Consider the following 26,450-nt stretch of genomic DNA (forward strand, 5'->3'; position numbering starts at 1 on the left):
TTTGAGGTTGTCTCCCCATCATACCATTTAATTGATCTGGCTGTTAACAGGTCATGGCAGTAGGCCAGCACAAGGGGATCAGTGCTTCAGAAGCTGGACAAAATTCTTAGCCCTCCTCAGGACAGACAGAATTGGGGCAAGGGTCTTTTGGCTGATTCCCTTATTGTGGCAATGGCTACAAAGAAAGAGAAGACTGTGGATACAGCTGCTGTCTATCTGTCCAGTAAGGAATCCAGGGCTATGAACAGATTAGGGAAGCAGTCATATGCTTTGGGAACTTTTGTACTTAAGATCTTGAACTATGCCACTCATATGAATCACTTCCAGAGGGATTTAACACAGCAAGCACTTGCCACTCTGAGAAGACCAGCTATGTCAGACTTCAAGAAGCAGTTTTTAAGTACTACCAGCCTCTTCATGCTGCTCATGCACAATGCAGCTGATGGAGTGACGGGCTGTGGAGCAGGCATTACCATGAGATGTCATGCCTGGATTTTCCTATGTAACTTTATGTAAAACATTATGGTGTACTTTGCTAATGTTCCTATGATGGCTCATCCTTACTTGGTCCTTCTGTAAAAGAGAAAATGCAGAGGTGTGAACAGAATGGTAAAATGCTTTCTGTCATGGGAGTTAAATTTGAGACCTTGCAAGCAGTGTACAGCTGGAGCCAAAATGGTCCCAAACATTCTGGTTTAGGAAAACAAACATCAGGAATTTGATTCCACTTCTGACAGAGACAGTGAGGCAGAGGCAGACCCTTCAGTGGATGCACACCCAAATGCTAAAGAGGGTCATTAGAACCAAGGATATCATGGGCCCTTCTGTTTTATGCAACCCCACCATCCATGAAGGACTACACAGTTGCTCCCCTCTAGAGGCACTTGGGGATTGTTTATCCCTCTATTCCCCTGTGTGGATGGCCATCACATGGCAAATGGGTGAGAGGGATAATATCTAGAAGTTATACAATTCCCTTTTCTCAAACCCCCCACCCCCCAAATTGAGACATCTGCCTCCAAATATTCTACCTCACCAGCTAATTGTGTCAAAAATAAAATAAAATAAAAAAATCTCTGTTTAATTCAAAAAAGACCCATTCAAGAGGTCTTACCAGATCAGACAGGGGCATGATTTTATTCTAGATTCTGCTTGGTTCCATAGAAAAACAAGTACCTCAAGCATATTCTGGATCTTAGTCATCTAAACAACTAAATGAAGAAACCAAGCTCATAATGGTCATGGTGCAGTCATTTTACCATACCTTCTGGAAAATGATTGGATGTGATGTACAGATCTCCAGAATGCCTATGGGAAAATGTGGTTTCGGAAACCCCAGGAAGTCGTGCCTGACACACGTGGTGAGTTTCCCTCCAGGGGCAGGGGAGGGAACAATAATAGACGCTGCCCAAGGGGCAGAGAGGGTCCGCAAAATCATGATAGCAGAGAATCTTTCTCTGACAAACCCTTTCAGCACTCCTGAGGGGCTGCCTGACTGTCCACCTTCGGAGGCAGTCGAGGGAAGATTGTCACTGTACCCAGAAGCCTGGCAACTCCTCACACAAGACAAATGGGTACGGTCCTTCATATCCAAGGGTTACAAAATCCCCTTTGTCCACACCCCTGTACAAACAACCAAGTCCCTTCCAGATGTCCCACCCGGTCTAAGGGAACAAGCAGTGTCAGAAATTTCAAAACTGCTAGAAAAAAGGGCCATCCAGCCAGTCCCAGCAGACCAGCAAGGATCCGGAATTTACTCCAAGTTCTTTTTGGTACCAAAAAAGACAGGTGACTGGAGACCCATTTTGGATCTCAGCAGGTTAAACACATCTGTTCAAAGAATGAAGTTCCGGATGGTCACGCTTCAGTCCATTCTACCCTTTTTGGGTCAGGGCAATTGGATGTGCTCCATAGACCTTCAGGATGCGTACTACCATATCAAAATGGACAGGCGCTCCAGAAGGTTTCTCCGCTTCCGGTTGGGAGCGAGTTGCTATCAGTTTAGAGCCCTGCCCTTTGGTCTCACCACAGCCCCCAGGGTGTTCACCAAATGCATGGCAGTGGTTATGGCTCACCTGAGATGGCGAGGATTCCAGGTGTTTCCATGTCTAGACGACTGGCTCCTTACTGCTTCCACCAGGCATCAGCTACTGCGAGCCAGGGATTATACCATCCAAACTTGCAGCGAGCTAGGTATCTCAATAAATTTTGAAAAATCTGCATTGTCGCCTTGTCAGTCTATAACCTTTATAGGCGCAAGATTAAATACAAAAGATCTGTCCGCAAAACTTCCTCTAGACAGAGTGTCAGACATTCGATGGCATGTGCAGGTCTTACTACAGTGCAAGAGGATTCAGGCCAGATTTGTACTAAAAACGTTGGGCCTCATGGCAGCAGCAATCATACTAGTTCCCCTGGCTCGTTTTCACATACGGATTCTTCAGTGGATGCTTTTTACCCAGTTGTCCTTTCAGCAACTGCCGATGTCTCACAAGATAATAATCACTCAATCATGCAAAGACCACCTGGCTTGGTGGATGGTCTCCCCTCTAGTACTCCAGGGCAGACCGTTTGTTCTTCCTCCTCCTGTTGCCACAGTGACCACGGATGCCTCCCTGATCGGGTAGGGGCATTTTCAGGGCAGGACTGTCCAGGGCACTTGGCAACCTCTGGAGTACCACCTGAACATAAATGTCTTGGAGATGAGAGCGGTGCTTTTAGCGGTGCAAGCTCTTCAGGACTCTACCCACCGGGACTATTGCAATTCAAACAGACAATATGTCTGTAGTGTGGTACATCAACAAGCAGGGCGGAACCAAGTCCTATCCCTTATGTCGAGAAGCACTCAGACTCTGGCAGTGGGCGATCTTCTCTCAACGGTTTCTGATAGCAATGCACATCCCCGGGAAGTCCAATGTCATAGCGGACAGGCTAAGCAGAGCTATTCTCATGCCTCATGAGTGGTCTCTCAATCAGTCAGTAGCGGACAAAACTTTCCACAGATGGGGTCAACCTTGCTGCGACCATTTCGCAACTCCTCTCAACACCAAGTGCAGACGATTTCTTCACTCTCTTCCCGGCCACTCCCCCAGAGATGCTCTAGTTCACGATTGGCCCCGGGATCTTCTGTATGCATTCCCATGCTAATTCAGAAGGTGACCGAATTGGGATCCAGGATGATCCTCATTGCCCCTTACTGGCCTCGACAAATTTGGTTCCCATTCCTGCATCGTCACCTGCTGGAGCAGCCTTCGAATCTGGACCCAGTGCCAGACCTCTTAGTCCATCAGTCGGGCGGGCTGAACCGATCCCTTCAGTCTCTCAACCTCACGGCTTGGTTGCTCCACTTCCAACCTTAGCTAGGCTTCCACATATTTCTCAGCCGGTGCACGAAATCATCCTTTCTTCACACAAATCTACCACCAGGAAGACTTATGCTAGTAAGTGGAAAAGTTTCTCTTTCTGGGCAGACTCTAGGAATATAGATCCCTTTACAGCCCCTGTCCATCACGTTCTAGATTTTTTAGCAGAACTTTTTCAAGCTGGCTCCTCGTCTGCCACCATTAGGGTCCAATTACATGCTATTGCAAATTTCCACGCTGGCCTGTCAGAAACCAGCATCATGTCCCACAAACTTTGCAAGGCCTTTCTTAAAGGGACTATTTTGCTTAGGCCCCCGGTCAGAGATCCCCCAACTCTGTGAGATTTAAATTTGATATTAGCTTCCTTGATCCTTCCCCCTTTTGAACCTGCGGCTTCCTGTTCCTTAAAATTACTCTCCTGGAAGACTCTCTTTTTAGTAGCCATCACCTCAGCTAGGAGAGTTTCGGAACTTCAAGCCCTCTGTATTCGTCCTCCTTACCTTGTGTTTCATAAGGATAGAGTTTCACTCAGGACTAATCCTTCATTTTTCCCAACATACCTTCCGAAACAAACCTGAATCAGGCTATTGATCTACCTGTCTTTTTTCCCAACTATTCGAACAAAGCTGAACAAAAGTTACGCCAATTGGACGTTCATAGGCAATTAGGGTTTTATTTGGATAGGACTAAGCAAACAAGAACATCAGACCAACTCTTCCTGTCCTATGCTGAGGGCAAACAGGGACTGCCGGTTTCTAAAGTAACCTTATCCAGGTGGTTGTCCTCCATTATTACTTTGATTTATCAACTGAGACATAAAGAACTCCCTACTAAACCTAAAGGTCATTCCACCAAGAGCGTTAGCTACTTCGGTAGCTTTTCAAGCAAGACTACCAATGGAATCTATTTGTGCTGCAGCCACATGGGCCACTTCTCATACTTTCATTTCACATTATAAGTTGGATATGGCCTCTAGGAGTAGAGCGGATTTTGGTTCCACTGTGCTCAAGAATCTGTTCCGATGAGCCACCCATGACTAAGGTGCTAGGGACGCTGTCCCAACCAGCAAGAATGAAGGCGAGATAGACAACTTAACATTAAGAAGTTATGTACCTACCATAATGTTCCATGTTAGTTGTCTTCTTCTCGCCTTCTTTCTTGCGTCCCACCCTCCATCCCCCTAGCCTGGACAGACCAAGAAGAGTCCCTTTTTGAGGCTGTCTTCCTCTGGCTAATTCTTATCTGGGTTACATCCTTCCTCTGTTTTACTACTGTAGGTAAACCTTGTAGTTTGGACAGGTGTCCTTGACATTTTTCTATGGTGTTAGCTCTGCCAAACGAGATCTGGGTATCTAGCGCCAAACATTGTGGGATATGGGGAGGCCTCAAGCCAGTAAATAGCTCTCGTGCTTTAGTAGATGGCCGAGTCGGAGCCCAGGATTGGCTCCGAACCCAACCATCAAGAAAGTAGGCGAGAAGAAGACAACTAACATGGAACATTATGGTAGGTACATAACTTCTTATTCTTTATCATCACTTCTGCCAGAAGAGTATCCATGTTACTAGTCCTGTCTTTTCACTGTCCCTTATTTGGTGTTTCACAAGGACAGAGTATCTCTCCATACTAATCCCATTTTTTCCCTAAGGTGGCTTCTTAGACAAACATAGACTGATCAAGTCACTTACTAATCTTTTTTCCAAATCATTCAAATAAAGATGAATATGTCTTACATATGCTGAACATGCATAGATAATTTAGATTCTACCTTTACAAAACCAGATCCTTCAGGAAAGACTCAGCTGTCTGTCTCCTTTGTAGTCAATAAACTGTTTACTCAGTTCACAATCACCCTTTATCATGCAAACCTAAGACTTATTCCACAGATCTGTTGCCACTTCAGTAGCCATTAGAAAATTTTCAGTTGATGTGAATTGTTCAGCTGAACATGCAGACCTATGTTAAAGATCACATATTGATGCTATACTGAGGTCTAGGGCTCTCTTTGTAGCCACTGTCTTCATGGGTGTCATGTCATGTTGCCGCCCATATATCTTCTAGCAAAGGATTCTGACCCATAAGTCAGATTGGACAGATGGAGTTAATAGGATACGGTAGTTATGTGCTTTCCATAGTGCTGGATCCTTTCTTTCACTACTGTCCGATATGACAACACACCCTCTGTCCCCCTTTGAAATTTTCACTTGTAAGACCTTGAGGACATTTCTTTTTTTGTCCTAGACTACCCTGAATCCACCTTCACTATTTGAAACCAAAGTTGATTGGAAGAATCTCCACACTGAAGGACATTACAGGAAAATAATTCTTAAAGGAGTTTACGGATTGGAGCATTAGTTTTACCAGATCATATCTGACAAATGGCTTTGAGGATTCTTATGTCGTATCAGACAGATGTGAATGAAAGGCTCTAGCAATATGGTAAGAACATAACTACTGTTTCTGTGGCTTATCACCAAATTGCATGTTGGGGCTAAGTCTGATTTATTCCGGCTTTAAATTCATAATTTTACATAACACTGACACTTAGAGTAATAGTCCGAACTGAACTTATACCAGTTGTTTGTGCTCCAAAATGTGTACCATCCTCTCTTTCTGTTTCTTATTTTTGTAACTTACATCAGAACCTTCAGTGCTCAAGATGTCTTGCAACAGATGGCTTAACTGCAGAATTCTTTAAGAGAGGTATTCCAGGTGAGCAATAAATTTTATTTTAAAGACATGTATAGCTGTTTTTCCCTGCACTTAGCTGCAACAGCATTTTTAACTGCCGTTTCAGTATAAAAATCAATTCTTCCTTCTCACCTCCAGTTGAAATCAAACAAGGAGAATCACAAGGCTCCATCCTTGCTCCCTCTACATCTACATAAACAAACTACCACTGGACCTACCCCCAACTTCTCCTACGTCTTTGTACTGATGACATGATCTTATTCCAATCTAGCAAATTCTTAGCAATTCTTCAGGAAGAACTGACGGCAGGCTTTCTCACTCTTAATTCTTGGATCAGCAACAAAAAATTTTCTTTTCAACTCTTCCAAAACAACAAAAGAATGCTCTTTGGAACCAACTAAAGAAAAAGAAAAAAATCCCTATTGATGTTTGCTCACAATAACACTATATTAGAAAATTGCTCTTCATTTAAATACTTTGGAATTTGGCTAGACCCATCCCTTCACTTCAACCTACACACAGCAACACTAGGAGAAAAAAAGATGAAGTTATTAATATTCTGGGCTAACAAATCTTGCCTATTATTTCCAAGTACTCCAGATTAGCAGTAAGGAAAGGCATTTTAGTAGCCCAAGCAGAATATGGACACCTACTGGAAGCATACTCTTCAAAAATAAAAGTCACAATGATTTAGAGTTTTAGACAGTTACCAATAGAATTTGCATGTTCATCACACACTCCCCACAGCACTAGAAAAATAAAAATTGCTTTCAGTCAAACAAAAATCTGATCTGCTGTTATACTCTCAAATGTTTAGACTCATGCACAGTCAAAGAATTAATTCTGGCAGCCACACTAATAATGGAATTCTGATAGTACATCCTCAGAAATGAAAAACAACCCGATCCTACCTTATAGGCTCCTAAAATGTAACTACAATGCTTCTCCTACTAGGCCCTGAAGTGCAGGAATCTGTCTCTACTGAACTCAGAAAAGTAATGTCTTACCCAAAATTCCATGAACAGCTAAAATGTTATCTTCACAGTAATGCTTCATGCAAATGCAACCACTTTGGACACATTATCTAGCAGGATCTTGATCTGTTGCGTCAGTCCACCTCCTAACAAGTTTGTATGCTATTACTTGCAAATGTAGGTAACTCAAGTGTTACTCTGACTACACTCCACATATGTTTTATGTCTCTCTCACTAATATATATATATATATATATATATATATATATATATATATATATATGTGTGTGTGTGTGTGTGTGTGTGTGTAGACATACACACAGATTCATATGTAAGTACTAGGCTTGCTGCCCCTGTGGGACATTTTAAGCCTAGTCTATTTTCCTTTTTATGCTCAAATTAACCTATCCCATTTGATTAGAGATTGGCCTTACCCATCCCACAATCGATAATTATATATTACCCCTAATAATAATGACTGGGATCCTACTATAGATAATATGACGGGACGCATGCTTGGGATAAAGCATTTAGGAGCTGCCTTTGACCATTAGTAGTGCAGGTGGCAGTCCTGGGGTAAATTTTCTATTTCCAATTGAAAGATCCAAGCTGCGGTTGAATATGGACAGGGATGAGTTTTGTTTTATGTGGATGGAGAATTTGTTTAAGAGCAGTGTTATCTGCTTTGAGATATACCTGTCCCTCCAGACTGTTCTGTTGATGTTGCAGAAGAGGTTTAGATCTCTAAGCCGAGTATTTATGATGCAGTTTGACTTATTGATATGCCGTAACTCCATCAATACTGGGTCAGAGGTTGCCTTGTATGCCAGACACAGGTCACTTCTTAGCAGACTGAAGGATATTGAGTATAGTGACAGAGCTTTTGTGACTGCTTCTGTCCGTATAGTGATTGCTTCTGTCTGTATTGTATACTCATCATAATTACCTTACCCCAATGTTATATGCATACATGCACACACCTATATATGTATGTGTATATATATATATATATATATATATATATATAGATGTGTGTGTGTTTCTTTTTTTCTTTCATTATTTACTTCTCTATAGGTTGAGACCAACATTCATCTTGTGTAATCAGTGCACTAAAATAGTTAACCCAGTCAAATAAAATAAGTCTTTCAATTAGGCAGGTTTAAAGCTTGTACACTTGAATTTAAATGTAAATGTAATGTTATAATGTAAGAGTGTTCAATCTTGCCGTTTGTTCTTACACACGGGTTCGGAGCTGATCCTCGGCTCCGAGTCGGCCGAATTGCAAAGCTCTGAATCTCAGAGAAGCTCGAGACCAGCCCATATCCCACAATCCTCCCTGCCATTACTCAGATCTAGTTTGCCGCTGCAACAGATCGGATCGAGGAGAGCTCGGACCAGATAGAAAATTGAGATTTGCTTGCTATTTACAGATAAGAATCTGATTTTTTTTCCTGATATAACCTTATATTTCTTAGATTGTTATAGAAGTGCTGTGTGTGTGTGTTTTATATATATATATATATATATATATATATATATATATATATATATATATATATATATATATATATATACCCTTTTTTTCTTCAGGCACCCTTTTGTGGCCTAACCCTTCTTCTTTGGGTGTGGTTTTGTGAGTGTCTTCTTTTATATAGCCCTTTCTCCATATCTATATACATATAGGATTAGCAGTTTTTCTATACTCATTAGCAATTGTTGTTTTATTAGTATGTCAGGAAAAAGCTAAATCTGGCTTTAAAAGATGTCAGTGTGGGCAGAAAATGTCCATTACTGACAATCATGCTTCCTGCGTCTACTGTCTTGGCCCTCTCCATCTTCAAGAGGATTGCTCTATTTGCCATTCCTTTAGCGGGAGGGTCATGACAGATAGGCGCAGGAAGCTCATAGACAGGGGGTTACTGAAGCCTGCCTTTCAAGAGGCTTTGGACAAGTCGGATCAGGCTTCTAAATCCTCGAAGGGGTCAAAGATGTCGGAGCCCATGTCATCGGCTCCGAGTTCATCTTCTAAGGTTTGTTCGCCGGTTCCACAGATCTCAGGGCCGAGCGTCAAACATTTATCTTTTCCTGAGCCCCAGATCTTGGAACCGGTGTCGGTGCTGCCACCACCGTCGATTCTTCGGTCGGTGCCATCTTCAGCTCCTTCGACCCGTTCTTCCAGACCTTTATCTGAGACAGATGTGGATTGTGTCATGCAGAAACTCATGGAAAACACGGCCCTTTCCAAGTTAATTGCAGTTTCCTCCCAGTTGTTGTCGAAACTAGAAGGCCTTACCATATCTCCAACGGGTCCTCCTTCGAGACCCATCCAGATCTCGGAGCCGGGAGAGGATGACCTGATGATAGTGGAGCCCTCGGTGCTGAAACCGTCCATTGCACGATCGACACCATTGACTTCGACTCCTTCAGAACCAATAGGGGAGTCGCGGAGCCAACAGTCTCTCTTCGGTTCCAGGACCGAGAGTCGTATCGACCTGTCAGTACCGACTCTCCCTCCCGGGGCCTCGGCACAGACTGGCTCGGCTCTGTCCTCTGGGTCGGAGCCCACGGCACCTGGGTCTGGGATGCTCCCATGTTTTTCGGAACCGGGGGCCTTTGACCTTATGAGGAAAGTATTGTCTGCACAGACAACCACATCATCAGGGGAATCTTCTCCTTCCCCAAAAGGGCCGCTTTCTGTTTTTGCTCCCACGATCCATCCCAAGCGTAGAGCCCAATTGCCTCAGCCACCCCCAGAGGGTTCACCTTGTTCCTTGGAGGCCTCACCAGAAGCCCCCTCTGATGAGGTCCCGAGAAAACAGTTGTGCAAGAGGAGGCACATAGATTCCCCACAGGAATCTCTAACGTCTGACACCGACTTGGATGAGGCAGAGGGGTCCCCCAAATCACCCTCGGAGGATTTGTCATTTGCAGACATCCTGGAAATCTTGAAACAAAGGGGTGATTGGCAATCCCTAGCCCCCACTGAGGACGAGTCGGTGCTGCTGAAGGCTTTTGGGGCTCAACCTTTTACCTCCTGGGTGACTCTGCCCTTCGATGAATTAATGGATTTCATTGCTTAAAGGGCATGGGAGGCACCTGACACAGTGGAACCAGTCCCTAGGAAACCAAACAAGTTCATCACTGCCCCCCAAGATAAATCTTATCTCACCAAGGGAGTTCTTGTCGACGCTATGGTGGTGGCGGCAGCCTTGAAAAAGGAGATGTCTGAGTCTTCCTCATCTGTTCATCCTCCTAATAAGGATTCTAGGACTATGGACAGATATGGGAAGCGCGTTTTTAGTTTAGCGACTTTTTCCATGCATTCGCTAAATTACTTGACTCACTTCACACGTTTGCAGAGGGATCTCATCAAGGAGCTGACAGATACCCTCCAGGGTAACACAGATGCTGCTGTTTCAGAAAAAGTAACAGCGCAACTTAACACCCTCACCTCCATAGTAAACTCATCCATGAGGCTAATCTCGTATGCAGCCGAGGGATCGAGTAGAGCTGCAGCTTCAGCGATTGCTCTTCAAAGACAATCATGGATGCGGCTGTGCTCCTTTGCGGAAGCCTTCAAGTCTTCCTTTGCCAATGCCCCTTTTGATGGTGCCACACTTTTCGGGCCCAAGGTTAAGGAGACTCTCACTCAGTGCGAGCAAGAGGGAAAGACCCTGTCTTCTGTCGGGGTCCGTTTTTCTGCTCCTACTAGACCATACCCCAAAGGGCAACGAGGCAGAAAAATGTGATTCCGTAAGAATCAGGGATCTTTCCAGACCACACAGAGTGATACTCCCTCCAGAGGCAGAGGAGGGGGTAGAAATGGAAGACGCCACCCCGGCGGCAGAGGGGGTCTGCATAATCAAGGCGACAGGGATTCCGTCCCTGGTAAGCCTTTCCAGCACTCCTGAAGGGAGGCCCAGCTGTCCTGCTCTGGACGCAGTCGGGGGTCACTTGGCTTTATACCCACTGACCTGGCTAAACATTACTTCGGATTCTTGGGTAAAAAGCATTATAACCAGAGGATACAAAATCCCCTTCACATCAACACCACCTCTACAAAGAAAGTTTCCAGAGGTGCCACCCCATCTGTGAAATCTAGCAGTGTAGAAATTTCAAAGCTGCTCGAAAACAGAGTCATCCAACCAGTCCCGGCGGACTAAAGAGAATTCGGAACTTACTCAAGGTTCTTTTTAGTTCCAAAAAAGACAGGGGACTGGAGACCAATCTTAGATCTCAGCCATCTCAACAACTTCGTGAAGAAGGAAAAGTTCCAGATGGTCACGCTTCAATCGATCCTTCCATTCTTACAGAAGGATGATTGGATGTGCTCTATAGATCTCAAAGACGCGTACTACCACATCAAAATGGCCAGACCGTCCAGAGATCACCTGCACAAATGCATGGCAGTAGTTGCATCTCACTTGAGATGACAAGGATTCCAGGTGTTTCCCTATCTGGACGACTGGCTCCTCACTGCCACCACCGAGCGTCGTCTATTGCAAGCCAGAGACTACACAATCAGCCTTTGTTCCCACTTAGGGATTTCCATAAACTTCGAAAAGTCTTGCTTATCGCCCTCACAGTGTATTTCCTTCATCGGAGCAGACCTAAATACACATTCGACACTACTGAAGCTCCCTCCAATAAGAGCCTCAACCCTCAAACAGCAGGTTCTTCTTCTTCTGGTCAGCAAGAAAGCCCCAGCCAAACTGGTGTTAAAAGTGTTGGGAATGATGGCAGCCGCACTAATTGCAGTCTCTATGGGAAGGTTACACATGAGGATCCTACAATGGCTGCTCTCCGCACAGTGGTCGTTCCAACACCTACCCCTAGTGCATGAGATCAGGATAACAGACTCTTGCAGACGGGACCTCTCATGGTGGGTGTGTGATCAGAACCTCACTATGGGTCGTCCGTTCATTCTACCCAGTCCAACAGCCACAATAACCACGGATGCTTCCCTGATAGGGTGGGGGGGCCTTTTTCAGGGAAGAACAGTCCAAGGAGAATGGTCCAGCATGGAGTACACTCTACATATAAATGTTCTGGAGTTGAGGGTGGTGTTCCTGGCGTTGCAACACTTCCAAGCCCTCTTACCTCTAGGAACAGTAGCAGTTCAGACAGACAACATGTCTGTAGTCTGGTACATAAACAAGCAAGGGGGAACCAGGTCTTACCCGTTATGCAGAGAGGCCATGAGAATTTGGCAATGGGCAGAGTCCACGGGTCACTTTCTGATAGCAATGCACATCCTGGGGTCATCCAACGTCATTGCAGACAGGTTGAGCAGAGCCATCCTGTTACCTCACGAGTGGTCCCTCAACTCACAGATGGCGGAAAAGATCTTCCGCAAATGGGGCCAGCCTTGCTGCGATCTGTTTGCTTCCCCGTTGAATGCAAAATGCAGAAGCTACTTTGCCCTTCTACCCCCTCCGGGGGATGTCCCCAGGGATGCACTGATACACGATTGGCCCCCGGGTCTCCTATATGCATTTCCGCCTACTGCCTTGATTCCCAGATTTCTACAGAAAGCCAGGAACCTGGAAAGGACTATAATACTCATAGCCCCATTCTGGCCTTGTCAAATATGGTTCCCCTTTCTTCGAGCCCATCAAATAGAGGAACCATGGATTCTGGACCCAGTACCAGATCTACTGACACATTAGGGAGTTCCTCACCCGTCTCTACAGTCCCTCAAACTAGCAGCTTGGCTGCTCCGCTTCCCTGCCTAGCCAGGTCTCATCTACTCTGCCCGGCAGTTCAACACATTCTGGTTGCTTCTCATAAAGCTTCCACTACTAAACTCTATACGAGTAAGTGGAAACGCTTTGTATATTGGGCATCTAGCCAAAACTTAGACCCCTTGGTAGCTCCTCTACATAAAATTTTAGAATTCTTATCTATCCTTTTTCACGAAGGAGCTTCTACTTCCACGCTAAGAGGTACAGTTGGCGGCCATATCAAACTTCCATATTGGTGAGGAAGGTTCTCCCATTATGTCTCACAGACTTTGTAAGGCCTTTATGAAAGGAACCTTCCATCTTAGACCGCCTGTCAGAAAACCTTTCTTTCCATGGAGCCTGAATTTGTTACTGTCGCAACTCATGTTGCCACCTTTTGAACCTGCTTTGTCATGTCTCTTAAAGTTCTTATCCTGGAAGACGCTGTTTCTCATCGCTGTGACCTCAGCTCGTAGAGTATTAGAGTTGCAAGCATTATCGGTCAGACCACCTTACTTGATATTCCATATAGACAGGGTCTCTTTGCATACAAATCCATCTTTCCTTCCAAAAGTATGCTCAGTTATGAATATTAACCAGTCTATAGAACTCCCTACCTTTTTCAAAAACCATACTAACAAACTGGAGTATATGTTGCACAAGTTGGATGTTCACAGGCAATTAAGATTTTATTTGGATAGGACCAAAGATTACAGGAAAACAGATCAGCTCTTCTTCACATTTGCAGGCAATAAAAAGGGCATGGCAATTACTAAACATACACTATCTAAATGGCTTGCTGACTGTATAATGTTTGTATACTCTAAATCAAAGCAATCCTTGCCCACCAAACCTAAGGCCCATTCTGCCAGATCCGTCTCCACTTTCTTAGCTCATGCAGCTCGTTTGCCTTTGGACACTATTTGTGCAGCAGCCACGTGGTCTAAACCACATACTTTCATCACTCATTATAGAGTGGACAAAATCTCCAAGGATAGGACATCATTTGGTTCCACTGTGCTTAGGAACGTTCTTCCATGAGTCACTCGGGGTGACGGAGCTAGGGATGCTACCCGTGTGTAAGAACAAATGGCGAGATTGAACACTCTTACATAAAGAAGTTATGTCCTTACCATAACGTTCCATGTAGAGTGTTCATCTCGCCTTTGTTCTTACATTCCCTCCCTTCCCCCCCCCACGTGTTTGGAAGAACTGGTAGGATTAGAGTCTGATCGACGTGTCCTGACCCCTTCCGGGGTATATGCTCCCGTGTATCATGGGATATATGTTTAGACCATTAGTTATTGCTATGGTGAGAGAGTGTCTCTGAATGGCTGAAGAGAGTGTATACTTCTAGCACCGGAGGTGTTGGATCTTTTGGTCTGGTTTGTTGCAAACTAGATCTGAGTAATGGCAGGGAGGATTGTAGGATATGGGCTGGTCTCAAGCTTCTCTGAGATTCAGAGCTTTGCAATTCGGCCGACTCGGAGCCGAGGATCGGCTCCGAACCCGTGTGTAAGAACAAAGGCGAGATGAACACTCTACATGGAACGTTATGGTAAGGACATAACTTCTTTTTTTGTCATACTGCTGTAATTAGCATTTTTAAAATTGCCTTTTGCAATTTACATTTCCAGATATGCCTTGCACTGCGTTATTTGCACAAAGAGAAAAGGATAGTCCATAGAGACCTCAGTCCAAACAACATCATGCTGGGAGAGAAGGATAAAGTGACAATAAGTAAGTGCATTAACAGTGTTTTGTTAATAATTCTATAAAAGCATGGTGTACAATTTCTGTTATATGAGATTTTGGTTTACTTTCATATTTTTGACTGTTTACTTATCCGAACCACAATGCCAAAAACACCACCTTGCGAAACATCAAAATTGCTAAAATGTCATTTTAAAAAAGTCGAAACTCAGGAATATCGACTTTGTCCAAAACTAACTCCACTTCCAGATTTCCCCATGAAAGTTTTGCGGGGGGGGGGGGCAAGCCCCCCTGCACCCCTTGCTACTTATTTATACAAACTCCAATATCGCACTACAGTGAGGGAAAGAGTACATATCCTGAGCCCCACTATAGTGCAATCTCCACTCAAAATGCCGAATTCTCAGCAGAGAATGCACACTAGCATTCACTGTTGTGAGTCCTGCATTTTTTGTTTTGTGAAAATGAATTTTCGCAGTTACTGTTGCACATATGTGCATCGATCATATCAGCAACAACACTGTGAAGGTAAACCAGGATTTCTTATAGATAGGTGGTTTTTGTTATATTTCATATATTTTCATGTCTTCACAGTCATTCATAATTAATAAGACTGCCTTTTTAAGAGGGTCAGTCCTTCAGCCTTACTGGATACTCTCCCTTGTTGGCTAAGCAGTACAATCATTCACTTTAGAGCAGAAAGGAGCAGCCTGCTTTGAGTGGGAAACTCTATTTGCATGGTTCCTTGGAAGTTTCTGACCTGACCTGACATCTGAAGAAAAAAAATTGTGTTTTGGAATAGCTGTTTTTTTTTTTTCTGTTTACCATATGATAGAGGTACGATTATATTACACTTATTCAAATTTTAAGTGCTCTGAGCTAATTTTTTAAAGCTGATTGTATATCAAATGTTCAAGATTAAATTGATGTCACAGTCCGGTTTCTCTGTATTGAGTTTAAAGTTAACAACAGTTTCTTTTGAAATATTTTACTGTCAGGTTCCAATTTGGAAACTCCCGGGAGAACAAATTGTGGTGGAAAACTTGTTGATCTTACATTATACCCTCCATCCACCCCAAATGATGGGTCATCTGCCCTTTTGGCAGATCCAAGCCGGAAACTACTTCAACTCACTCCAGAGATTGAGCTATGCCCTACTCCTGCAGTGCACATAGGTCTTCTCAGGTCTCAAATCTCATTTGCTACCCTTTCAGCCACAGTGTGATCTTCAGAGCTGTTTTTAGCAAATTAGCTAGGTCTTCCTTTTTTGCCTTTTCTAGCAAATTCCAGTCACTTTTTGTCTTTATCATCTACTCCACCCGAAAAAAAAAAAAAAAAAAAAAATATATATATATATATATATATATATATATATATATATATATATATATGCATGTATACATATATATATATATATATATATATATATATGTATGAGCACACACACACACACACACACACATTGACAGCTGCATCCATCTGGTCTTTTAGGTTTTCCAGAAGGATCAAAAACATTGACTGAAATAAGATGAGAGCATCAATGGATAAATAGAAATGGTGCTTAGGGAATGCTCGTCTGATCCTTCAGCCTTGCTTTCAGTCCAAAACTGGAGATTTGTCTTCCTCTGTGCTGTTGGCACCATCCTCTGCATTTGAGGTGTTTGAGAAGATTTTGGCTTGCCAGTCATCTTGGAATGGGGATCTCTTTAACTTCAGATCCTACCCGATCCCTGGTTGTATCTGTGACTATTGGATGTCATAATTTTCCCCAGGGACAACCTGCTTCAGAGAGCATTGAACCATCCCTTCCTTAAGGTGCCCAGGGCACTTCTAACTCTTTGACCTCCTATCTGGAAGAGACAGAAAGTGTAAGTGTAAGAGCAGGCACTTAGACTCCTATCAAGTGTTTCTCACTTAGAACATTGACCTTGATGAAAGGGAAGGGCCCCACAGATCTCCCCCAAAAGAAAACTCATTTGGTGAATTAATGGAAATATTAAAACTTAAGGGGAATTGGTCCTCTGATTCCTTTTTCCTTGATGAAGTGCTCTTTCAGGCCTTTGGATTAGACTCATGTATCTCTTGGGTGGTACTCCTGGCTGATAAGTTGATCAATGTGGTATCTCCAGTGTGATCTGGATGTAACAGAACCTGTTTCTCAAAAAGCAGATAAGGTGCTTGTCTCTCCTAAAGCTCATCCGCAATGGAGGAAAGGTCATCATGTGGATTTGATTGTTATTGCATCAGTCACAAACAAAGAGCTATTGGTGAGAACTCCATGGTCTATTCCCCCATCCAAGAGTCCATGGCAATGGGCAATTTTGGGAAGTGTGTATATACTCTGGGAACTTTTTTCCATTGAGCTGTAAATTATATTTTTCATATCACCAGATTCCAGATAGATTTATATAATAAAGAATTACAATCTCTCAGGAGACTTCCAGATAACAGAGATGAGAAAGTCCTTGGAGATTTAACTAGTTACCACATTGTCCATTACAATTGTCACTTTGAGGCTGGTGTCCGGTGCAACCGATGGCGCCTCTAAAGCAGCAGGTACTGACATTGCTGTACGTAGTAATGCTTGGCTGTGGTTATTTAATTTCACAGATGACTTTAATGAATCCTTTCTTAATGGCTTTTTCAGTGGTTTTCCTTTTCAAATCTAAAATGAAAGAAACTTTGTCTAAGAGCGTAAACTGTTGTCTATAGTTGGGGTTACCTTTTCTAACCCTCATAGACCCTTTTCTAGCCATTAGAGAGAGAAGCAACTCTTGATTTATGAAGTCCCAGCATTTGCAACTGACTCCTATTTTTACAGGGCCTCTTAGGACAGAAAGGGTGCCCTAATGTACACTGTCCCAGAGGCAGAGGAGGTCTGCATAATCAAAGGTTTAGAGGTCCTTTCACTGATCAACCTTTTCAGCGTTATGAAATCTCGCTCACCTGCTCCCCTCTGGAGGCAGTCAGGAGAAAGCTTGTCTGTTCATTTAGATTATCAGATGGTCATCACAAAGGACTTATAGGTGAAGATAATATCCAAGTGCTACATAATGCCATTTATATGAAAATCGGACTTTTTTACAAGTCCCTTACAGATGTCCAGTCCTATCAAGAAGGGTCACAGCCCAAGTAATATCCTGGCAGCTAGAAAAAAGGAGGTCCCACCAGACTACAAAGGATCCAAAATTTAGTCAAGATTCTTTTTAGTTTCAAAAAAGTACAAGTACCTCAGGAATCTAAACATGTTTGTAAGAAAGACAGCATTCTTGATGGTCACAGTGCAGTACATATTCCTGTCCTTGGGAAGGGGAACTGAATGTGTTCAATATACCTTCAGGATGCCTGTTATCAAATGAAAATTACACAGCAGTCCAGAAGATGGTATCATCACTGATTGCTGGGTGTCCATCATTATCAGTTCAGGGCTCTGCCATTTGGTCTCACCACAGCCCCCCACTGGGTTTTCAATAAATGTGTGGAGTGGTGGCAGCCCACCTCCAGCTGCAGGGGTTTCATGTGTTTCCATGCATAGACTAATAGCTCCTCACTGCAAGAAGAAGACAATCTTTAATCCAAGCAAGAGATGACTTGCTTCAGTTGTGGTAATACCTGGGAATCTCTGTGAATTATGAGAACTCAAACTTGCAGCCCAACCAAACCCTGGACTTTATAGAATATCATCTGGACACATTTTCAAAAATTACAAAATACAGCTCTTGATGTGGAAATTTTTACTTGCTGAGCACCATAGCAGCTTGTATAACATTGGTATTCAGCACCAGATTTTTCATGTTAGAAGTCTAGCTTTGCTAGATTTTCTTTTTGTGTTTTTTAATCTATTGAAATGTGGGAATCCATGTTGCTTCATATCCCATGACCGTGATGAAATAACCAATTTCATATTACCTTGCAGACAGATTTCTTTTCTTATGATTCAGTTGTACATTTCTAGTGTCATTTTTCAAGGCTTGTCAGCAGCAAATATTTATTAAGTAGCTTCTTGGACTACACTGCATACTATCAAGAAGCACTGAAAGCTGAAATGAGTATCTAAGATTGAAAGCAAGTTTTCTGTTGCATTTGTCTAAGGATATTGAAGATCTTCAGCCATCCTTTAGATTCATAGCCTGGTATTAAATAATAAATCACTACAAGAACATGAAAAAGGATGATATTTTATATTAAAGCTAGGTAAGTTGCTTACCATAACAACTGAAGACGGAATCCTTTTAATTTCTTCACTGAATAAGCTCACCCTGTGTTCTGCTAGGTGAGTTCAGTTTTTATGCAGTGGCTCATGCCATTGGACTGCAGTCTCCCCCCCAGTTGTGAAGAAAAAAATAAAACATTTTAATAAAATATTTATAAATGATTTCAATTTACTCTGGCTGGCTGGCTGCAGTGCTTTGCTTAGTTGTGAGTCCGACTGACTCACAAAATCCCACATGCTCGATGAGTTCCGTTTTTTTTTAAATTAGTTTCTGTAAATCTAGACTGCTGTAAAAGCAGTCCAGATTAAGGAGAGAAGGCATCAGTGTGATGCCCAGAAGTCTCTGCGGTTTAACCGCACAGTAAAGTGTAAGGGGATCGGACTGCCACATCTGCAGTCACGTACGTGACGTGGACAGCTGGATGGCTACTGATTGGTTCTCTCTCTCTTCTCAAAAAAGAGAGCGAGAAACAGTCAGTAGCAGCACAGTACTTTTTTTATGGAGAGTTCTCAGACTCGGAGTTGATTCCTAACTTCGTGATCAGACAGCCGGAGATGGACAGTCATTTTTTTAAACTTTAATACAGAGGTAGGTGTCCCACTCCTTGTATTTTGTCTTTTATTGAGATTTTCTTTGCCTCTGCAGGTTTGTATTGCATGCTGCAGCAAACCATCTTCTTGAACAAATACACTGCATATCTATGCACTATGCATTATACTTTTCTTTTTCTTGTGTTTACATCCTCAAAATACAAGTCATTTAACTTTCCTGACTTTAGGGAATGGTTGCGCCAGGAATTTCCCAGACAATATCTGGGCCGTCTTCCTGTATTACTTGTTTACCTTAGTTCGTGATTCGACTGTTACAAAGCCATAAACAGTTGGGGGATAAAGACCCAGAAATAGGGACACTTTTTAAATATTTCTTACAAACTTAGAAAGTTGATAGAACAACTAGTTTTGCCATAGCAATTGAGAGGTATTAATTTGGTGAAGCGCTTGGTATTATTTTTTAATCATTCAGAAGTAATCATGGTCCAGCCTAAGACACGCATTATGTGTATGCTTAAACTGAATTTAGTAGTCGCTCACACATTTGGAAAATGTGAACTACTCGTGTACGTTACCATGAAGAGAGAGAGAACTGGGCAGGAGTACCCCTTACAAATGAGGTTAGGGGTATGTGCAGTTTCATACCTGTGTTGTTGAACTTTGGATGGAACTTGGGTTACGAAGTAGCTATTCTCGGTGTATTCATAAAACGCAAATGTGAAGGGCCTGTATTCATCCCTAATTCTGATAATAACAAGAGTACCTTGGTGTGTCAAAATATCTAATGAGGTTTCTTCTGATACCCCATTATTATTCCCAATTAATTTGCATGAGTTTTACTGATGTAAGGAAAATGTATTTGTCCACATTAGTGATTTTTCTTACAAATTATATTTTTATTTGCATAAATTTTATGTAAATGTAAGGATTACTGTACTGAATTTCTCTGTGTTGTGTACATGCTAAAGCATTTCTTTATTTTATGTAAATGTTTCTTTAAGTTACGTGAATCGATTTTAGTGTAGCCTGACAGGGATTTTGACAGTTGTTACCAAATGTTGCTGTTTTATAAATGTAATACAGCATAAACAGTAGAAACATGTATTGTAAATGATGCATCTGTGCAATCTTATTTTTGTACTACTGCCTCTTCTCTCACTCAGCTTATTCTAGTATTTACTTTTTTTACTGCCAGTTTGTACAAATTATGTATTTATATACATCCTATAACTGTATATTTTAGTATGCTGTTATAACTGAATGATTTGCATACAGGGCTTTTCTTATATTTTCCGCTTCTAACTCGGGACATGCCTGAAAAAGTGTTATTTGATCGGCCCATCCACACATTTGTCTAATGTGTAGATATTTACTTTGTGAGATTTGGTTATCAGATTAATCGAGTGAGCCATTTTTACTTAGGATTTCATCTGCAAGAATGTTACAAATGGTATTTATCGAAAAGTAAAAGTGAAAGCCAAGTGATTAGCACACCAGCCATATAATCGTCCCGAGGACCAACCCACATTTACTTAGGGCTGCAGATGTCCTTGGGTATAGTGCATAAATATTCAGCTATTAATAATAAGGTGCACTAGAAGAACATTTTTGCTTGGCAGATCTGTATACCCTAAGGGAGTATGTAATAGTGGTCAGCAACTGTTTCAAGCTTCTTCTTCTAGACAGTTGTTATGATTCATGATGGCAAGCTATTTTTATGCTATTATTAGTATGACAGGTAGTTGTCCTAGCCATTTAGTTATATAGCAAGGTGGCACTGCGCTATGCCTTGTGTCACACTCTCTCTAGGAATTGATTAACATGAACATTAGCATAATCCCTGGAAATACTCTACCAACAAATTTGTAATTGTGTCTGTGGTTTAATTCAGATGCTTAACCCATTTCCCTCAGTAGTTTTGGTAATGAATGCTTGTGGCGACCAAGGGAACACTCTGCAAAAGCAGCACATAGTCATTAGTTTGCTGTCTAAAGAGTCCTAGGCATGATTCTAGCTTGATAATAAAGCATACCTGGGGGGGGGGGGGGGCAAGTCCTCTTCATATTTTAGGGCTATGGTTTTAGATTTAGGCTTAATATTATTAATGTTTCAAAGTTAGGGTTAGTGTTTTAAGATAAGGGTTAGAGTTTTAGGGTAAAGGTTAGTAGTTTATAATTAAAGTTTTAGGGTTAAGGTTAGGGTTTTAGCTTTAGTGAAACCTAAGTTAGTAGATTGTTTCCTAGGGGGAACCACAGTACTTTAGCACTCCACCATACCTCTCAACTGTCCAGAATTGCTGATTGCACATATTTTTGCCTCATATACTTGTCTATTCTGATAATATTTGTGTTTTTTCTTGCAAATCATTGAGAATTGCACTCACTAAATATTGACAAACATTTGACTTTCAGGCTTCATACCTTTCATGAAATGTATGGTAATATAAAACCTGTTATTCTACAACTTTTAACAACAGTTTATAAGAGTAGTATTTAAAATATATCCCTTTTACCCCTCCCCCACCATTATGTTTGGATTTGTCTAGAATTCTTGAGCAAAGACATTTAGAGGCTTGCACACCACTTTTTTTACTTTTTATTTCATTTCACACCAGTTCTCATAAGTGGGCTTAACACACACATTGAATTTAGAAAGACTACTAAGCAAATAAGTCACTGCAAGTAACCAATGTCATAATTTTAATAAACTGGGAACACTGTCATTAACGAGCACAAACATCAGGTATGTAGTAGAAGGGTGGCCTGTGCCAATGATTTACATGAAAAGTTAATTTTTTTTCATACTCTAAGCAATAATACTACAGTTATGATTCTTGGTGATTCACTTCTGATATGAATACTTTCATTACGTCATTGCTTTATTTACTGTAAATATTTTAGTAAATATTATTTTTTTCTCTTAAATCATAGGGTGTTGTCACAGAATGCTGGCTGTGTGCACATGTAAATAGTGCAGGGTTTAAGTCCTTAATTGAAAATAGTCACATAAGCTATAAATATTCATTTTTTGATATAGTCAGAAATGTATTTGCCAACAGTTTACACATGTAATTACCTGTGTAGTTATGTTTCCCATTTTCTTTTCTTTCCTAAGGTAGCATGCACCTTTTTTGATCCAAGTTCTACAAGAATTAATTTCTGCTAGCCTTTCTCTGGTTAAAGTAACAGAAAAGGCCATTCTATAGGCAAAGTTTGCAGTGACCAGCTACCAGGCTACGTCACAATCTTTTTGTTTCCATCTAGATATTAAGTAAGCTGTCATGTTGCCAATGCAATGAAATATTTGTTTTTCTTCTACACTTCATTTTGTCTTGACTGGACTCTCATAATGATGGTTTGGCACCCAGTGCAGCATATTTAATTAAATTCCCAGTTGTTGTGGTTCTTGAGCATAGCCCCACCCCTTTCTACTTGGCCACACTCCATTCCTGTTGGCCCCACCCATTCAGCTGTCTCCTGCAGCCCCCCCCCCTTGATTTGAAGTCACCAGCCGCCACTGTTCTTATGTATTGTTAAAGAGTGAATACACTTTGACTGTAGGTGTTTGCTGAGATGGCATAACATCCCTTGTAAACCTGTTGCTTTGCTTCAATGTTTGTGTGTTAGAAAAGACAAAGATGGTATATACTGCCATGTCACTTTCAGTGTCTTCATATTTGCTGTATGGTGTATTAGTGAGGCTTGGCATAGCTCTGTGCTGTTAGAAAATAGTTCCCGAGAAGGATGTCTTTTGTGTTACTTCTGGGTGTTTGGTGACAGAGACTGGCCTTTGTAGCGCATTGTTGTCTTGGTTGAAAGCTAAATTCTTTCATTCTGTAAAGCAATGTAATTTTACCCAACTCAGTGTTCTTTAAATAGGTTATTTCCTCACTAGAACAGTGTGGTTTCCCTTGCCCAGTACAGAGCAACAGTGCAGTCTACCATCCAGAGAGGGGATCCATTAGTTTGCAAGCCCTGTTGCTGTGAATATTCCCTTTTAAAGAGGCTAAGCCTATAAATACTGAATCACTGTGAGGATAACTCAATCTTATGAAGGGGGTCAGCAACCCTGGCATAACCACTGCCATGAACTACAATGACCAGGCTAGTGAAGCCCCACCACGGTCAGGGCTTAAAGGCTATCAGCCTCCTGTTATACAGCTGTTTCTTGGAAGGTAACCCCAGCAGCCTGCTCTTGGGATGAGAGAGGTGGTGCTGGTCACTGGTGGCTGGTAGTCCCAGCAGAACCACAGGTGGCACTGTGGATGTTGTTGTATGAGAAAGGAAAATAAATTCAGAGAAACAAAAAAACAAAATAAAAGCAAATGTAATAAACAAAAAGGATAGTGACAGAGAGTGTGTGTATATGTGTGTGTATGTGGGGGGTGCAAGCATATAATTAAGTACATAACCATGAAAATATATTACCTCATCTACAAATGCATAACATTAGGAAAATCGATCGAGTATAACAGGTGTGTACTACAAATGGAAGCACATGTAACTTGACTTTTGTTATCACTGTGCCTTTCATGGTGTAATTCCGTGTGCTGCATATAGATGGAAGGAAGCTACCTAACCTGTGAATATGACCTATAGCCTACTTACTCTGAGCCATGAAAGGCAAATGTGCTACCTTCTAGTAAATGCATAGTGAGTGCTTGTATTCAGAGTACTGTTTCACATGGTCAAGTATGTACATGGCAGTATATGTGTACATGACTATTTCTCCTGCATGAGATATGTAGTTACCTCAAAGTCAGTTGGATTTTGCCTAACAAACAGGTCTGAGTCACAGGACATGAGTTCCTTAAGGTACATGCAGCATTTTCATAACTAGTAGGTGTACATTATTGTTTCTCAGTGGAAATACATGTTTTGGTAAAATATGCAGTGGCTAAGAGCTTGAACAATGGGGGAGTATACTTAGAGACGGACAGAGATTTTAATGTACACAAGGGGCTATCAATGTTAATGGGAATTACACCAAAACCAGTTGTGAATTGCTGCTTTTAAAGGAGGCAGACCAACATTGCGATGTGTTGGGATAGGCCACAGCTATTTTTATAGCTTATATTTTGGGCAAGTATTTCTGAATATACTAGTAACGTGGTACTGCCACACTCACAGTATACTAGTACAGCAGCATCAAAAATTGTGGTAGGTTCATAGGTATATACTAGGTTAGCAACCACCAGGTCCTTTATAAGCCTAGCCATGCAACCCAACCCAGTTGTGTCCCTATGTATCATGAGCTTTTATTACAAGGGGTATGTTAAAAAGTTTCTAGAGGATATGTGTGTGTGTTGGGGGGTATGTTAGTTTGGGTATTATTGTTTGCCTCTTATAATTTTCTGATTTCCCATTCATCAGTCAAAGGTACACCTAAATAGGGTTAAGGATGCACTGTGCTTCACATGGATGGGCACCCTGTTCCAAAGCATGGGTATCCTCTGAGACACATATCTGCCTTACCAAGATGTCTTATTTATGTCCCAAGCAAAATTTAAATTCTTGGATCTAGTGGTTCTGATGCTTGTTTTTGTTTTGCAGAAGTCCAAAAAGTCCATCAGAGCTGGATATGAGGATGCTATGTATGCCAGACATGGATCACCTCTCACTTACCTGTAGGAGACCAAGTATAGAGATAGGGCTTTAAGGCAATCCGTATAGAAAAAAATTGTTTATACCCTGGATTCTCCTGGTAAGGAACCTTTGTGAGTGTTCACCTGTTGTATATGTCTGGTCATTTACATGCTGAAGGGGCATTATACTCAATAATGGGTTTGACAAAGGGCTGAATTAAGTGGCACTATGACTTCCTTGGACTAGGATGCCATGCCCTTATAAGGTTCATGACATAGAATAATTTTCTGACTACCTTGGCCACATGTTAGTCAAAGAACAGATTGCTGTCTATATATGTACCCAGATCCCTGACTATGGGGTCAGCTCTTAGAGGTGTCTTATCAATGGAGTAATTTGTTTGGTTGTCATTTTTCCTAGCATTGAGTTGTAATCTGTGACTTTGGCACCAGTCATTTGACTGTGTTAGACCCTCTTGTAAGGTGTTTGTGTCATGGGGGATCTACGATGGCTCCCAGTTTGCAGTCATCTGTGAATTTGGTTAACCAAAGGCCCTTGACATTAGCCTTTACCTCTGAGAAGTAGATGCCAGAATAGGAGCGGTTCCCAACAATGGGGGGGGGGGGGGGAGGGGGTACCCTGCTGTTGACTAGTTCTTAGTGGAGGTGGTCTCACCAATCCTGACTTTCTTGGTCCTGTCTGTGAGCCAGCTGGTGATTCAGTGACATATAGGGGTTTATGACCACTTCCCTGACTTAGTCAACTATACCCAAGTGGGGTATTGTATCAAAAGCCTTAGCCAGGTACAGGTAGATGGTATGCACTATTTTCCCCTCATCCTTTGTGAGTAGTGTCAGAATGTGACCGTGTGTGTGTGTGTGTGTGTGTGTGTGTGTGTGTGTGTGTGTGTGTGTGTGTGTGTGTGTGTATTAGTGTGAGTGTGAGCACAGCGGGCATTTCATTGTGATATCCCCATAGAAAGGCACATGCCAGAGTGTACACCGGACTGTACTGCTGTGATGTTAGGAGAAGGGAACAATGTCAAATCCCTAACTGCTGTGTGTGCTGCAGTTGGGGGAGGGCAAATATTTGTACTGGTGATTGTGGGATTATTGCTGTTGGAAGGTTATGAAGTGTACTCCTATGTGTGCATTTAACAGTCTTACAGGAATGTACAGAAAAGGAAATTATACTGTAATAGAGAAAGTGGACAGGCAACCCATATTGCTATACTGACATGGTAAAAAAGAAGCATGGGAAGAGCAAGGTCGCCAGCAGGAGGAAGAGTAGAAAGTGCAACTTCACCTGATGCAGAAAATGAGATGTTACAGCAGGCCTTGTACCTCCATGGCCAATGGAGCTTAAGTCAGGAGGCTGTCAATAGCACTACTATGAACGTGCTTGTCAGGATGTTGTGGTTGACATAAATGCTGTCATTGGCCATGACTATCACTATGAGCAGGTGAGACATAAGGCCACTGACACTACCCTTGCTGATGAAAAAAGTTTCTCACTTACATGGGAAGTTAGGATGATGTAAGAGTTCACTGGGCAGTTGATGCAAACAAAAGAGTTTGTGGCCTCTCTCAGAGAGGTAATAGACTCCTCGCAGCCCCATGGGGTGGTGTTGGACCTTTGA

General features: G+C 42.1%; 1 protein-coding gene across 1 annotated transcript in view; it reads left to right on the forward strand.

Moving 5' to 3' along the window:
* The window catches only part of NEK10 (NIMA related kinase 10), a 3,576,599-nt gene that overhangs the window by 2,482,617 nt on the left and 1,067,532 nt on the right, over positions 1–26,450 (forward strand). Inside the window, exon 23 of the mRNA XM_044064761.1 lies at positions 14,386–14,488. Within this exon, the coding sequence (XP_043920696.1) occupies positions 14,386–14,488 (103 nt within the window). The remainder of the gene's footprint in view (positions 1–14,385; positions 14,489–26,450) is intronic.

The sequence above is a fragment of the Protopterus annectens genome, chromosome 3.part0 (genome assembly GCF_019279795.1).
Source record: "Protopterus annectens isolate FY-2018-M chromosome 3.part0, PAN1.0, whole genome shotgun sequence".
Lineage (NCBI taxonomy): Eukaryota > Metazoa > Chordata > Ceratodontiformes > Protopteridae > Protopterus > Protopterus annectens.